Below are 16,965 nucleotides of genomic sequence, written 5' to 3'. Positions count from 1 at the left end.
GCTTATATTTGCCCACATAGGAACATTTGTTTTGTTTTTAGATTCCTGTTATATCGGCTACTCCTGCCCCTGCTATAGCGCCAGTACTGTCCTATCTGTCTGCATAGAAATCTCTGCTTACACCACTCAAAGCCAAGAATCGCTTGTAAGCAGCGGATAATAGGAATATTGCTGTGGGACTATTATTTGTAGAAAAGTAAGTTTGCTAGTTATAAAGGGTTATTCCTGCTCTCTATGCATACCAAACCATTACACAGATCCAAAAAATATTATTTTATTATCTAATGCCTTTAAATTTTATATTCTCTCATTATTTACAATTTAAAAACACGCTCGTTAATACAGGGGAATCATAGTCTCTTAATGATGCAGCACACTTGAGCGCATCCACTCCTGAAATAAACAATGAATCTTGTGGATGGAGAATTATTGCATATGCGTGCCTTTCACAGACTTGGGAGCGCGTATTCTTCTCTACGTAGAGAGCGGGTCTCTATCTCAGACACTCTCTGCACCCGGGAATGTAAGTGGGTGGAGGAAGATGATGAGTGAGTTATGAATAAAAGATAAAACTATAAAAAAAAACTGGTGTAATTTTATAATAAACTTAACGGTTTACTTGCTAAAATAACATTGTAACAGAATATGTAAAGCAAAATGCATACATTTACCATAACTTTAAAGGGGAAATGAACCCAAATTTTTTCTTTCATGATTCAGATGGAGCATGACATTTTAAGCTACTTTCTAATTGACGCCTACAAATCAATTTTTATTCATTCTCTTGCTATCTTTATTTATAAAGCAGGAATCTGATGCATAGGAGCCGGCACATTTTTGGTTGAGAACCTGGGTTATGCTTGCTTATTGGTGGGTAAATGTAAGCCTCCAATAAGCAAGCACTATCCATGGTGCTGAACCTAAAATGGGCTGGCTGCTAAGATTTACATTACTGCTTTTCAAATAAAGATAGCAAGAGAATGAAGAAAAATTTGATACTAGGAGTAAATTAGAAAGTTGCTTAAAACATCATGTAAAGAGACTTTAAGAAGCCAGTCAGAATGCTAGTCCCAGGACTTTCTAGAGAGTGAGTTCTGTCATGTGCAGGCACAGTCATGTTATTTTCCTATTTAGTTTAAGTAAATTCTATGAAATCTCATGAGATTACAGCAAAGGCAAGTCATTACCTCAGCACAGCTGATGCTTATTGGCTATTGTTTTTTTTAGCTTGCAGCTGGACAGCAGCTGAAGTATAACTGTTCACAGAGCACTTACTCTGGTGAGCTGAGGAAATTGTGAGGTAAAATATCTTCCTTTTTTACATAGAGATGTTTAGGTGATATTTTCTTGTCAGCTTTTTACAGTTATGGTACATCACTTTCAAGTGATTTAGCATAAGAGTAGTATGTCCCTTTAAATTTTAGTTGGGTAGTCAGTTAAAAAGAGCTGTGTGGTGTGCCCGTTAAAAAGGCCCTGGGGCGATTACTGCCTTTATATAATAATAAGGAATACATATTCAGCGTTCTCCTAACTCTATAACTTGCATTACTGAGAAGACCAGCAAGTGAAATGCATAATAAGGAAGATGCAAAAAAAGAAAACTACAAAAAAACAAATGCAAAAAAGAAAATGCAAGAACAATTTGTTTTGTGAATTTGTAAGTCTTGCCATTTTGCTTCCCTTCCTCTTAGTGTTACTGGAATGATCTAATTTATACCTGTGTTTTTCCACATGCGCTGTTTGTTTAGAGGCCACAAGCCAGCAAGGTACTGTAGCATTGGTGTGATACTCTCTCTTGCCTTGTGCTTTTGCATCTTACATCTATTTCCTACTGTTGCACTAGCTCAGTATTTCACCTTATTTGTTGTAGATACTGTATATTGCTGTTTAAATATGTTGTGTAATGTTGCTTATGTTAAAAATGCATCATGTTTCCCTTTAATAGCTTGTCCATTTTGTTTGTTTGGCATCCCAAAGTAATTATTTATCTAGTGACATATAAATGTGTTTGTAATATTTTATAAAACATTGTGAATTTAACAAAGAGCATCTCTCTAGATGTTACTGGATTAACATGCAATATTAATATCACTTTTAGATTTAATTCCCTTGGAATGTTGTGTATATGACCAAGCTTGATAATTTCCCAAGAGCTACAGTAACTAAAATTCTAGTTTCAACTCCTAAACCTTTAGATTATTCTACATTGTACATCCCAATATAGTTCAGGGTTCTTCAAACCAACGGGTCGGGACCCATTACTGGGATAGCAACGCCATGTTTACTGGGTCATGACTTATGTGTGTTATATGAGAGAGGGAGTGTGTGTGTTGTCTGAGAGTGTGTGTGTTGTCTGAGAGTGTGTGTGTTGTCTGAGAGTGTGTGTGTTGTCTGAAAATGTGTGTGTTGTCTGAGTGTGTGTGTGTTGTCTGAGTGTGTGTGTGTGTTGTCTGAGAGTGTGTGTGTTGTCTGAGAGTGTGTGTGTTTGAGAGTGTGTGTGTTGTCTGAGAGTGTGTGTGTTGTCTGAGAGTGTGTGTGTTGTCTGAGAGTGTGTGTGTTGTCTGAGAGTGTGTGTGTTTTATGAGAGTGTGTGTTTTATGAGAGTGTGTGTTTTATGAGAGTGTGTGTTTTATGAGAGTGTGTGTTTTATGAGAGTGTGTGTGTTATGAGAGTGTGTGTGTTATGAGAGTGTGTGTGTTATGAGAGTGTGTGTGTTATGAGAGTGTGTGTGTTATGAGAGTGTGTGTGTTATGAGAGTTTGAGAGTGTGTGTGTGTGTGTTGTATGAGAGTGTGTGTGTTGTATGAGAGTTTGAGAGTGTGTGTGTGTGTGTGTTGTATGAGTGTGTGTGTTGTCTGAGAGTGTGTGTTGTCTGAGAGTGTGTGTTTGAGTGTGTGTTGTATGAGAGTTTGTGTGTGTGTGTTTGAGAGTTTGTGTGTGTGTTGTATAAGTGTGTGTGTGTTGTATAAGTGTGTGTGTTGTATAAGAGTGTGTGTGTGTTGTATAAGAGTGTGTGTGTTGTATGAGTGTGTGTTGTATGTGTGTGTGTGTTGTATACAGGGAGTGCAGAATTATTAGGCAAGTTGTATTTTTGAGGATTAATTTTATTATTGAACAACAACCATGCTCTCAATGAACCCAAAAAACTCATTAATATCAAAGCTGAATAGTTTTGGAAGTAGTTTTTAGTTTGTTTTTAGTTATAGCTATTTTAGGGGGATATCTGTGTGTGCAGGTGACTATTACTGTGCATAATTATTAGGCAACTTAACAAAAAACAAATATATACCCATTTCAATTATTTATTTTTACCAGTGAAACCAATATAACATCTCAACATTCACAAATATACATTTCTGACATTCAAAAACAAAACAAAAACAAATCGGTGACCAATATAGCCATCTTTCTTTGCAAGGACACTCAAAAGCCTGCCATCCATGGATTCTGTCAGTGTTTTGATCTGTTCACCATCAACATTGCGTGCAGCAGCAACCACAGCCTCCCAGACACTGTTCAGAGAGGTGTACTGTTTTCCCTCCTTGTAAATCTCACATTTGATGATGGACCACAGGTTCTCAATGGGGTTCAGATCAGGTGAACAAGGAGGCCATGTCATTAGATTTTCTTCTTTTATACCCTTTCTTGCCAGCCACGCTGTGGAGTACTTGGACGCGTGTGATGGAGCATTGTCCTGCATGAAAATCATGTTTTTCTTGAAGGATGCAGACTTCTTCCTGTACCACTGCTTGAAGAAGGTGTCTTCCAGAAACTGGCAGTAGGACTGGGAGTTGAGCTTGACTCCATATTCAACCCGAAAAGGCCCCACAAGTTCATCTTTGATGATACCAGCCCAAACCAGTACTCGACCTCCACCTTGCTGGCGTCTGAGTCGGACTGGAGCTCTCTGCCTTTTACCAATCCAGCCACGGGCCCATCCATCTGGCCCATCAAGACTCACTCTCATTTCATCAGTCCATAAAACCTTAGAAAAATCAGTCTTGAGATATTTCTTGGCCCAGTCTTGACGTTTCAGCTTGTGTGTCTTGTTCAGTGGTGGTCGTCTTTCAGCCTTTCTTACCTTGGCCATGTCTCTGAGTATTGCACACCTTGTGCTTTTGGGCACTCCAGTGATGTTGCAGCTCTGAAATATGGCCAAACTGGTGGCAAGTGGCATCTTGGCAGCTGCACGCTTGACTTTTCTCAGTTCATGGGCAGTTATTTTGCGCCTTGGTTTTTCCACACGCTTCTTGCGACCCTGTTGACTATTTTGAATGAAACGCTTGATTGTTCGATGATCACGCTTCGGAAGCTTTGCAATTTTAAGAGTGCTGCATCCCTCTGCAAGATATCTCACTATTTTTGACTTTTCTGAGCCTGTCAAGTCCTTCTTTTGACCCATTTTGCCAAAGGAAAGGAAGTTGCCTAATAATTATGCACACCTGATATAGGGTGTTGATGTCATTAGACCACACCCCTTCTCATTACAGAGATGCACATCACCTAATATGCTTAATTGGTAGTAGGCTTTCGAGCCTATACAGCTTGGAGTAAGACAACATGCATAAAGAGGATGATGTGGTCAAAATACTCATTTGCCTAATAATTCTGCACTCCCTGTAAGAGTATGTGTTGTATAAGTGTGTGTGTGTGTGTTGTATAAGAGTGTGTGTGTTGTATGACAGTGTGTGTGTTGTATGAGTGTTTGTGTTGTATAAGTGGTATAAGTGTGTATGTGTGTGTTGTATAAGAGTGTGTGTGTGTGTTGTATAAGAGTGTGTGTGTGTGTGTGTTGTATAAGAGAAAGTGTGTGTGTGTGTTGTATAAGAGTGTGTGTGTGTGTGTGTTGTATAAGAGAGTGTGTGCTGTATAAGTGTGTGTGCTGTATAAGTGTGTGTGTGCTGTATAAGTGTGTGTGTGCTGTATAAGTGTGTGTGTGCTGTATAAGTGTGTGTGTGCTGTATAAGAGTGTGTGTGTGTGTTGTATAAGAGTGTGTGTGCTGTATAAGAGTGTGTGTGCTGTATAAGAGTGTGTGTGTGTGTTGTATAAGAGTGTGTGTTGTATAAGAGTGTGTGTGTGTGTTGTATAAGAGTGTGTGTTGTATAAGAGTGTGTGTGTGTGTTGTATAAGAGTGTGTGTGTGTGCTGTATAAGAGTGTGTGTGCTGTATAAGAGTGTGTGTGTTGTATAAGAGTGTGTGTGTGTGTGTGTTGTATAAGAGTGTGTGTGTGTGTTGTATAAGAGTGTGGCAATATCCTGCTTCTAGAAGTAAAATTAAAAATAAATCTTTGGTTGTTTTATAGGCTGTATTTGTAAAAAAAAAATTTTAGTCGGTCTTCTAATTAGGACCCACCGTACAATCAGCCTTGTAACCTATATGAACTCATAATACAGACATACATCTAACGTGATCTTCAATAATACTATTTTGTGAACATTGTCTTATTTTTAATTCCATATAAAGTAAGGGTGTCCAGTTTCAGCCCTCTGAAGAATAAACAGTCCTCAAACAAGTCAGCCTATTATTGGTGGTCATCATAAGAAACGTGTTCCACAAGGTGTATCCAGAAGTAGATATTTGAGTATCTAAGAAAAAATTATCAAGTTTCCCTTTCCTCTGTCTATTGGGACAGACTCTCTCAGACGTGGGATCTTTGTTTTTCCGCTCTAAATCATTGATAAAAGAGCTACTTTGAAGGATCAGAACAGAGAAAGCAAAAGTCATTGCAGTTCTTCCTCTCTGGCCAATAAGTCTGTGATACGATTGAATACACAACTGGCAATAGAACTTCCTTGAGTGATTCCAGTATTTCCAGGAGCTGTTTCTCAAGGGTCAATATCCTATCTCATTCCATATAAGTTAAAGAGATAGGAAAGTTAAAAGTAAACGTGCATGATTCAGATAGAGCATGTAATTTTAAGACACTTAAATTCACTTCTATTTTAAAATGTGCTTTGTTCTCTTAGTATCCCTTGTTGAAAAATAACATGCAAGTTGTAGTGCAATGCTGTCCCTTCAGCAAAGGATAACGAGAACAAAGCAAATTTGATAATGGAAGAAGATTGGAAAGTTGTTTAAAATTGTATGTTCTATCCAAATTTTTAAATAAAGTTTTGGGGTTTCCTGTCCATTTAATGGTAGCATCTTTGTTGCTGAATGGTCCAGGTACATGGAATAGTACATCAGTTAGGAATTCCAGATTTACTAATTCTCATGATATCCTTTGTTAAAAAAGCATATCTAAATAGGCTCAGTACCTGCTGATTGGTATCTGAACACAGATGCGTCATGTGATTGGCTTACCCATGTGCATTGCTATTTCTATATCTGAAGAATGCAGCAAATTAAGTAATAAAAGTAATTAAGTCCCTTTAAGGTTTTCAGCATAATTATTTTATTATTTTTCATGACAAGATTCCAGAAATGTTACCCAAGAAAATATTGTTTCAGCACCTTTCTCTTATATGTTTTCTGTTGAAGAATGGGCCTAGCGTGATTACAAATGATATTCCTCTTGTAGGTTTGAATCTTTTTTTTTTTTTTTTTTTTTTTTTTTTTCCTTTTGAATCCTCTTGTGAAATCTGGGAAGTTTTTTTTTTAGCATCTCTTTACAGGTCCACATTATTTTTTTAACAACATTTAGGTTTATAGCAATGTGCTTTTAAATAATTTTAAAAGATTTTAAATAATCTTGGTGTTATACACACAATGTTATGCCCCTTTAAGTGTTATATAGAAGCTAATAAGGATACCATGTAGACTGTTTATGTCCTCTATTTTTACTCCAGCAAGACAAACTTAAACAACCTTTTCCATGGCCACCAGGAGGAGGCAAAGACACCCCAGACAAAGGCTTGAATACCTCCCCCACTTCCCTCATCCCCCAGTCATTCTTTGCCTGTCATCACAGGAGGTTGGCAGAGAAATGACAGAAGATTCAGAGTAGTCTCTTATGGAGGGTAGTACTCTTCGCAATGGGATTGGAGTTTTAAGTAGTTCTGTCAGCCTCTCAGTGAGAGCATGGGTGAAAGTTAGAGTCCGGAGATGCAGGGGGAGTTCTTCTGCGAAACCATCCCGACTCATATTAACAGCTCCTTAATCAATCAGCGTTGACGAGTTTCGCTGCCTGCTTTCTGCTCTCAAGTCCATGTCAGGAGTGACACTACTAACCTCTCACACTTGAAAGGCCGTTTTCCTGTTCCATGGCGTAGATTCTGGTAAGATCGTTTAATTTTTTATACATGATAACGCTAGAAGACAGGGTCACAGTGTGACTCCTTTTATCTGTATAGAATTTAGGGTTAATATCTCCTGAGGGGGATTATTTAACAGGGGGATAATCTTATATGATTATTTGATTTTATGCTGCTTTTATGTGTAGGATGTTATGGGCTCATAGGCTGAAATGGAATATACAGGTTTCACTTTCACTTTGAGAGCCATGCGGCTTATAAGCTTGGCGCACTTTTTCTCATAGCAGGGACGGTCCTGCATTGTGCACCATATGATTCTTTCCCTCTTCCTGACCGGGTGTCTATCAGAGAGGAGTCCTAACTCTCTGTACTGTCTGGGTCATGGGAGGTGGGGAGTGCCCCAGCCATTGGTATTTAAAGGTACATGTTTTTTGAATAAAATATTGTTTTATTTCTATAGTTCTCCGGTTATTGCACTAGCGATGGAGGACTCTGTTACTTAGAGGGCACTCCCTCTATTCCTAAAGAGTAATTCCTGTTTATATTGTGAGGAGGCCTTAGTACGCCCCCTCAATTATGTTCCATATGCCTTGATAATGGGATAATATTAACCACTGAGCCGTCTACATCTGAGGAGCTGTCGTCCAGTGAGGTGCGTACCCTACATGCTTATCTCTCTACACATGCAGTTTCCCGTAGCATTGCTGATCCTCCATCTGGAGGAGGCCATTTTTTCACCAGACGTTACTGCGCAGCTCAGTCGGCGGTGTCTGCGGCCTTTAATGCTTTACCTCGCCCTGCTAAGCGCAAGCGAAAGGTTACATATTGCACTCCTTCCCAGAGTACATCAGATAATTTTTTGGATTTAACTGATAGTTTCATCAGAGGATGAAGGTCTTTCTGAGACTTCAAGGTATGAACATTCTGGGTCGGAGTCTGCTGCCTCTAAACCTCTGGCTGCGGAGGAACCAGACTTTAGTTTTAGGAATTTGCGCTTTCTTCTAAAGGAAGTTTTTTGGTGAGTTCAGTGGTTCCAGAGGCCAAATTGCCTGAGGAACCTTTTGATTTCTAAATTGGATAGAGTTTGATAACAGGGCGGCACCTTATCCTTCCCTGCTCCTCTTAGATGGCGAACATTATTAAGAATAAATGGGACTGGATTGTTCCTCTCTTCTCCCTTTAACAAATCATTCCCGGTCCTGGACTCTCAATTGAGTTGTGAGATTCCGTCCCTAAAAGGGGATGGCGCTATCTTCACCCTTGCTAAATGTATTACTATCCCGTTTGAGGATAGCTTTTTGTTTTAAGAGCCCATGGATAAAGGATGGAAACTCTGTTAAGAAAGTTGTTTCAACATACGGGATATTTGTTTCAACCGGAGGCGGCCGTTGTCGCGGTAGCTGGAGACACTACCTTCTGGTGTGACTCCTTATAGGATTTGATCGGGGTGGAGAGGTCAGCTCGACGTTACTCAGGAAAGATTTACGGCCTTGAGGGTTGCTAATTCTTTTATCTGTGATGCTATGGGGCAGATTAATCGCCTAAATGCTAAGGCTTCAACTTTTCTGTTCAGGCCCGTCAGGCTCTGGCTGAAGTCACGGTCTGCGGATATGACTTCTAAGTCTAGACTTTAAGGGAATGATTTTGTTTGGTCCAGGCCTGGACTCAATTTATCTCCACGGTCACAGGGGGCAAGGGTGCCCTTCTACCGCAAGAGAATATGAACGAGTCTAAGGGACAATTTTCGTTCTGGGTGATTGTGACTACGGTTGCAAGTCTGTTAGGATGGGGAGCTGTTTGGGGTGCCAGGAAGGCACAGGGCCTATGGACTCAGGAGGAAAAGCTCCTTCCCGATTGCATTTTGGATCTTCGGGCAATATACAATGCTCTGAAGGCTTGGCCTCTGCTGGGTTCGTCCCAGTTTATCAGATTCCAATCAGACCATATATCGTCGGTGGATTACATCAACCATCAGGGGGGAACGAGAAGCTCCCTATCTATGAGGGAAATATCTCGGATTCTGGAATGGGTAGAGACCCACATTTGTTTGCTGTCAGCGATCCACATTTCGAGTGTGGATAATTGGGAAGCAGATTTCCTCAGCAGACAATACTTTAATCCGGGGGATTGGTCTCTCCTTCCCGAGTGTTTGCGGAGATTTGCAAGTGGAAGATCTTATGATGTCTCATTACAAAGTTACCCAGATATGGGTCGAGGTACAGGGATCCTCAGGCGGAGTTAACAAATGCATTAGCGGTGCCTTGGAGGTTCAATCCAATTTATCTTTTACAACCGTTACCATTACTTCCTAGTGTAGTGGCTCAAATCAAGCAGTTGTCAGTGATACCGATTGCTCCGTCTTGGCCGCGAGGGATATGGTCTGCGGACTAGTGGGGATATCGTTATCTCCTCTGTGGAAGTTACCTTGTCGCAGGGATCTGCTGACCACGGTCTCTTTGTTTCTCTATATCTAGATCTCTGAGGCTGACTGTGTGGAGATTGAACGCTTAGTCCTAGCCAAGAGAGGGTTTTCTGAGAGTGTTATAGCTTGTAGCTGGCTGCTTGTCGCATATATCATAAGGTGTGGAGGACCTATTCTGTTCTCCAGGATGAACTGGAGAAGGGCTTTCCTACAAGTCCCCTAAAGGGACAGATTTCGGCCCTGTCTGTGTTACTGCACACGAGGTTCGCTGAGCTTCCTGATGTGCAGTCACTTGTTAAGGCTCTGCTAGGATCAGACCTGTGTTTAGATCTATTGCTCCTCCTTTGAGTTTAAATCTTGTTCTTTAGGTTTTGCACAGGCTCCGTTGGAGCCTATGCATGAAGTAGACATTAAATTATTGTCTTGGAAGGTTCCTTTTCTACAGGCTATTGCTTCTGCGCGCAGAGTATCTGTGATTACTGCCTTGCAATGTGTCCCTCCTTATTTGGCTTTCCAAGCTGATAAGGTTGTTCTTCGAACCAAGTTAGGTTTTCTTCCTAAGGTTGTGTCAATTCGCAACATCAATAAAGAGATTATGTTTCCTTTCAATGTAATTCTGGATGTGGTTTGTGCCTTGAAGTCCTATCTTCAGGCCTCGTAAGAATTTAGACAAACGTCTTTCTCTGTTTGTTCTCTTTCCGGGAAGCGTGGGGGTGTCCTCCATTTCGCATGAGACAGCAGGACATAAGCCTCCTCTGAGGATTACGGCTCATTCAACTAGAGCTGTGACCTCTTCTTGGGCCTTTTAAGAACGAGGCTTCTATGGAGCAGATTTGTAAGGTGGCTACTTGGTCCTCTTTACATTTTGTTGCAAAATTTTACAAATTTTATGTTTTTGCTTCGGCAGAAGCAGCTTTTAGGAAAGGTTCTGCAGGCTGTGCTGCCCTCAGTATAGGGTCTGCCTCCTTTTACCCTCCCGTTTTCTTTATTCAGTGTACTCTAGAGTTTGGGTATTTGTTCCCACAAGTAATGAATGAAGCAGTGGACTCTCCTCCCATTAAGATGGAAAACTTAAATTATGCTTACCTGATAATTTCATTTCCATCTGTGGGAGGAGAGTCCACTGCTCCCGCCTGTTTCTCCTGGGGGCGGACCTAAATTTAATATTATTCTTCTGGCACCATTTATACCCTGATATTTCTCCTACTGTTCCTTGTTCCCTTGGCAGAATGACTGGGGAATGAGGGAAGTAGGGGAGGTATTTAAGCCTTTAGCTGGGATGTCTTTGCCTCCCCCTGGTGGCCAGGTTCTTAATTCCAACAAGTAATGAATGAAGCAGTGGAGTCTCCTCCCACAGATGGAAATGAAATTATCAGGTAAGCATAATTTGTGTTTTTTATTTAGGTGATTTTATTTTTTAGTTCTTTGGCTTCATAATAAACCTACTGAAAAACTGGAGAGTGACCATGTGGTCTTTTTTGTAAACTGTTTTCTTTAGTCAATCTTTGCAAACAGTTTTTGATAGAAAGGTCTTTTGCTGGTGCTGCTTTTTTAGTTCTACGCAAGGATTTTTTATTTTTTTATGTGTTAGTTTGGTACTAAATATTCTGTCACAAATAGAAAACCAGATTTATACTTCTAGATTAGTTTCTTTATCTATGTAAGACTGATGCTTCAACAGTAACTATAGCCAAATATCCCTCACTTTTATAGATTTTCTAAGCTTTATCAGTTGGTGTTTTTTTGAGGAGGGTTTATCGTTTATCAGTTATGGGAAGCCGGCCAAGAACACATTTTCTGAAGGTCTCCTCTGTGTTGGTCCTTTGACAAAATGACTTTGTACAATTTTTTTTTTTTAAATATATTTTTTTATTGAAGACAAAGAAAAAAAAACAATAAGGTTACATGCATATTATCACGAAGCCATATAAACATGGGAATATACAGGAATGTAAAATTATACATAAGCTATATCTGTAGGAATGTTTATAATTCACACACTTGCCAATGAAATGTATTCAAAAATTCTCAAAATAAGTCAAATATAAACAATAGTTACGGCATATATTTCACAATATGTAAATAGCGAATGGTCTCCATGGGGCCCATTTATCAAAGGGCTTGCGGACCTGATCCGACACTGCGGATCAGGTCCGCAAGACCTCGCTAAATGCGGAGAGCAATACGCTCTCCACATTTAACATTGCACCAGCAGCTCACAAGAGCTGCTGGTGCAACGCCGCCCCCTGCTGACTCGCGGCCAATCGGCCGCCAGCAGGGAGCTGTCAATCAACCCGATCGTATTCGATCGGGTTGATTTCCGGCGGTTCCTGTCCGCCTGCTCAGAGCAGGCGGACAGGGTTATGAAGCAGCGGTCTTTAGACCGCTGCTTCATAACTTGTGTTTCTGGCGAGTCTGAAGACTCGCCAGAAACACGGCCCTTCAAGCTCCATACGGAGCTTGATAAATGGGCCTGCATGTGTCTTCCTTATTTTTTTTTTATTTTTTTTTTATTAAGATTCATAATAAGGCATACAAAGCTGGAATGTCAGCGCAAAGTAAACAAATAAATAGTTACAAAACAGTCAAACCATAAACATATTTAGACACGGAAATAGAAAGTACATGACATTAGTATACACATAATGTGAAAATTATGCCCAGTCAACTAATCACCCTCTAAATGATCAATAAGGCCTCTCTTGGACCTCTCAGAGTCTTAGGACAAGCTGTTTAGCTAAAGAGGGCTATTAAAAACTTTTAGAGACCACTCTTGGATCCCAATTAGTGAATCTTATTTTTTCTTTTTACAAGGGATGGAATAAACAATTTTCACTATGGTTGAACAAATATTTAAAAACTAAGTAATATAGAAAATAAAATGGGGATGAATTTTAATCTTTCAGAGAAAGCTATGATATCGGAGCCTGATAACCTGACAAGTTGTTATAGGTGCTATATTATAGTAGTTCAGTAAGATGCAAAACTATACAATACAAGATATAAGATGAAATCTCTACAGACAGTTATGCTAATTGAACTATCCAGATATATGGCTGCTAGATTTCTAGAATAATGTAGTTAAGTTCTAGGAAGATAGAATCATAGGGAGCTCAGTGTAACATATAATCATAACCATAACTAGCTGCCTAGCTCTCTTAATAACAGTGAGTATTTAATGATGATACTCTACACAAAAATATAGGTAGAACAAACACAATCAGTTATAATTCGCATCTGCAACCCCCATAACAATTATACATAGAGCTATAAATCTCATGGTCAATCCTCAGTCACCCTATATCATTGGGGTTGAGGCTATACTACCAAACTTGTAGGGTACTATTATAACAAATAACTATATACCCCTCTTATACAATCAGACTAGGAGCTCTATTCACATGTGCTGGATAAACCCTCTGTAAAATAAAATACGTGGGTGCTAGAATTATTACATATCAGCTAATTATTAATTTACAGAACTCCAGCTTATCTAACCCCACATGATATAAGCACTTAATAATGTGTGATTTCCTGTAGCTAGTAATTTTAATGGACTCTCTGGATAAGGCTAGGGGCATGCTACCCCGGCCGCGGATAGCATACCAACAGAACATAATATGTAAATACCCCAGCCTGCATTAGGAAGATAAAGAAATACATAGTGAAAGGATATACCCTACTTCTAATATAAATATCATTTAAAGTACAGTTCAAATCTGATATTCTAGAGATAACATTCTATGGGGTTAGGTCTTTAATGTCACTGTAGCTCTTGCAAGGTAGCGTTGTGAGGCGAGACTATAGGTTGCTGCATCTACAAGCAGAAATTATGCTCTGAGTGTGAAGTAATAGCCGTTAGAAAAACAATGCGAGTATTTAATAGAAGGCCTATACAGTGTTTCACTTATTGGTCATCTTATGGAACTAGCTCCAATCAAACCTAGACATTAAACATTGTGGAGGCTACAGATTATGAATACATCATTAGTGGAGGGGGGAAATGATATCAATCAAACTGAACCAGTGAGCAAGAATGACATGTATACTTGTAAGAGCCTATCTCTGATTCACATAAGACACATGCAAAGTATATACATCATACCCAAAGGGAAAAACGACTAAGATACAGGACAGTTTGCAGCCATTAGTACACATTCAGACTACAAGTCCTTATAAATATGGCAGTCTTATGTCTAAGCCTTTGCCGCTCAAATTAGATCTGGATAATACCCCCCCTCCTTGTCATTTGCAGGCTCAGTATAACAAACCAGGACTTCGTGGCTACTGCAGTGGTTAATAAGGTGTCCTTATGTGCATTATAGCGAGAAAGACCTGATTCTTATGTCTCTTTTTCAGCCCACTCCGTGCCGTTCAGTGACATTAAATATAATATTGTACCCCAAGAGAGTAAGTTGCCAGCTCCTTAGCCCCAATGTTTTCACGGAATGAACATAAGGGTAGCAAGACAGTTCTTTCCAGAAATAAAAGTCCAGGGACTGAGCTGGAGCTACCTGTGAGCGTCTCACCCTAATTCTCACAGTTTTTGTCGCAGAGATGCAAGAGGCCATGTGTGATGAATTATCGGCATAAGGCTGTATCTGTAAGTCCTCAGCTGCTGCTTGGATGATGATATGGTAGCTATCCAGGACTTTTGCAGCCGAATCATCTAGTACCCTATCTAGTCGGCTCTCTGTGACCAACTGAAGAGGTTTCACCCCTCCGACCACTCCAAGAATGCCATCCACTGTGCTCCGCGCAACTGCATTGCACTCCATTTCAGTCTCCTCGAGAAAGATGTGCGGGCTGCCCCCGGGAAGAGTTGAGTCCTCTATACGCTGATCAGAGTCATCAGCTGTGGTGGCCCGATTCAAGGGCCTTTTTGTCACGGAACCTCGCTTAGGAGGCGGGTCACAGGCAGCTGAAGGCACTGCTGATGACAGTGTCCTCCTGGCAGCCGAGCCGCACTCAACCCTTAAAGCGTTCCATTCCTCTTTGAGAACCCTAGTGAGTTGTTCAAAGTGAGCTGTAAGTAGCGCCTCCACTTCCTGTAGTTTCAGCTTAACGGCTGGCTCCATTTTAGGTAGGCCGGTGCGTGGCTATTGCTGGGGTTTTTCTCTTTTCTCCTTCTCTCCACCTGCCGTCACTGCTCTGCCCGTAAAAGAGGCTGTAGAGCAGGCTCCGATCTCTATCCCCACAGTTCCAATCACTGCAGTTTCCAGAACTGCTTTACCCGGAGAACCGGGGGGGGGGGTGTCAAAGAGAATGTAATGTGGCCGCCGCCTTCCCTCTGACGGTCCAGACTTGGGCTTCAATATAGGCTAATCTGGCAAAAGTAGTATCAGTCTGTAGATCAATGTGTTATAAGTCCATAACTATAGACAAACAAAACAGATGGGTCACATAGCCTTTGATAATCGGCGGATTATGCAGATGTTGTGCAGAGCTCCAAGTATTGCAGCCTTTCATGGCTGCCGCCCGGACACGCCCCCGACTTTGTACAATTTTATATTCGCTGCTGTGTTTACTCATCCTTCTGGTACAGGTGGTTGGAAATAATATTAGAAAAGGTATAGGCCCTTCTTGTGGTATCCTGCAAAGCTGCGCTATATAGAAGAAGCGCTCTCAGGAATGAACAACAGCTTAGTATCATCTTTACTACCATCTTTTAGCCCAATTGTGCTTTTCACAGAGAAGAACTTTCTTGAAGTCTATCAATATATATATCCTGATGAAGCTGCCAGATACTGAGCCAGGTCTTTGCTGGACGTCTTCCAGTCTCTTAAAGGTGAAACGCTGACAATCTTCTCATCAGATTTTGAATGTTTTCTTGACCTTCCAGTCCCTTATTTGTCTTTGACCTCTCCTGATTCTTCAGATTTCTTTATAACAGTTTGAATACCACATCTTAAGTATCCAGTTTGTTTGCTGATTTCCCTTTGAGAGTGGCCGTGCTGATGCAAAAGTATAATTTTATGTCTGTCAGATTATGTGATCTTTAGCATTTTCAATGGAATGATGTGATTGAACGTTAAAGGGACAGTAAAGTCATAATTAGACATCCACGATACCATAACATTTTAAACAACTTTCAGATTTACTTCTATTATTTAATTTGCTTCCTTCTCTCGTTATACTTTGCTGAAAAGTTTATGTAGGAAAGCTCAGGAGCAGCAAAGAAGCTAGGCTCTAGCTGCTGATTGGTGGCTGCATATATATATATATATATATATATATATATATGCCACTTGTCATTGGCTCACCCATGTTTTCAGTTGGAAACCAGTAGTGTATTGCTGCTCTTTCAACAAATGACTAAAGTCAATAGCTACCTGAATAAAGGAAAGGTTTAGCGCTACCTCTAAACAGTAAGCTCCATGGTCAGTCTCTTATTATACCCCTTAGAATGTAAGCTCTTTGGGCAAAATCTCCCATTATATACCTGTATACTTCTATAATAACTGTAAGCGTCTTACAAATATAGCGACAACAAATGTACTGCCCCCTCCCAATCTGCTGCCCTAGGCAAGTGCCTTGTTAGGTCAAAAAAATACGTCCCGGGTGTCTTCTTATAGAGAGGGTTCTTTACTTTTTCTGCTTTATAACCTTTTTTGTCATTGTAAAACAAAATGTCATGCAAATAAAAAGGTGTTATTTAAAAATGCTAAAATATGGTTTGGTTGTGCATGAAAAAAGGTTAAAGTAGTTTATTTTAATAATTAAAACTAACAGGGAGTGTATGTTTGTGCACATATGGTCTCTGGAATAAATTGCTCATTAGCTTTTTTTTCACTTCAGGAGGTTTTTTTATTTATTTTTTTTAATCAAAAAGCTGTAATTTTTCAAATGTCCTCTTATTAGATGCAACAAGGAAAAGAGACGTAATGTTTCTTAATATTGATGTTGTATTGTCTATTGATCCATGTTGTGTCTTATTGTTTGTTGTGGTCCGTGTTCTCTCTGTGTGTTGTTAGCTCCTAACCTTACTTATTTGTTCAATGACGGTTGTTAAACATTATTGTTTTACACTTCTTTTTTCTTATTTCATTCTAGATCAAGGGCAGAGTTAGACCACGAAGCCCTTATAGATGGAAACCTTGCAACAGAAGCAAACTTGATCATTTTGGATACACTGGAAATTATTGTTCAGGTGAGATAAACTTGTACAGGTTCTTGCATCATTCATAAAAACTCTGCTTGCAAATGTCTCGTCAGTGTTCACAAATCATTACTTTATTTTGTATAGTAAATGTTTAAAGGGACACTAAACCCAATTTTTTACTTTCATGATTCAGCAGCCATTTTAAGCAACTTTCTAATTTACTACAATTATCAAATTGTCTTCGTTCT

At 39.9% G+C, this 16,965-nt stretch overlaps 1 protein-coding gene across 14 annotated transcripts in view; it reads left to right on the top strand.

Annotated features, from left to right (window-relative positions):
- The window catches only part of DOCK7 (dedicator of cytokinesis 7), a 695,569-nt gene that overhangs the window by 511,658 nt on the left and 166,946 nt on the right, over positions 1-16,965 (top strand). For 7 of the 14 annotated variants that reach the window (XM_053693655.1, XM_053693653.1, XM_053693652.1 and 4 more), the window contains 2 exons: positions 1,749-1,766; positions 16,669-16,765. In XM_053693655.1, coding sequence (XP_053549630.1) covers positions 1,749-1,766; positions 16,669-16,765 — 115 coding nt within the window. The remainder of the gene's footprint in view (positions 1-1,748; positions 1,767-16,668; positions 16,766-16,965) is intronic. The other 7 variants (XM_053693665.1, XM_053693666.1, XM_053693662.1 and 4 more) reach the window with 1 other exon arrangement.

This window comes from Bombina bombina, chromosome 10 (assembly GCF_027579735.1).
Source record: "Bombina bombina isolate aBomBom1 chromosome 10, aBomBom1.pri, whole genome shotgun sequence".
Lineage (NCBI taxonomy): Eukaryota > Metazoa > Chordata > Amphibia > Anura > Bombinatoridae > Bombina > Bombina bombina.
This window is presented reverse-complemented; position numbering and strand designations above follow the sequence as displayed.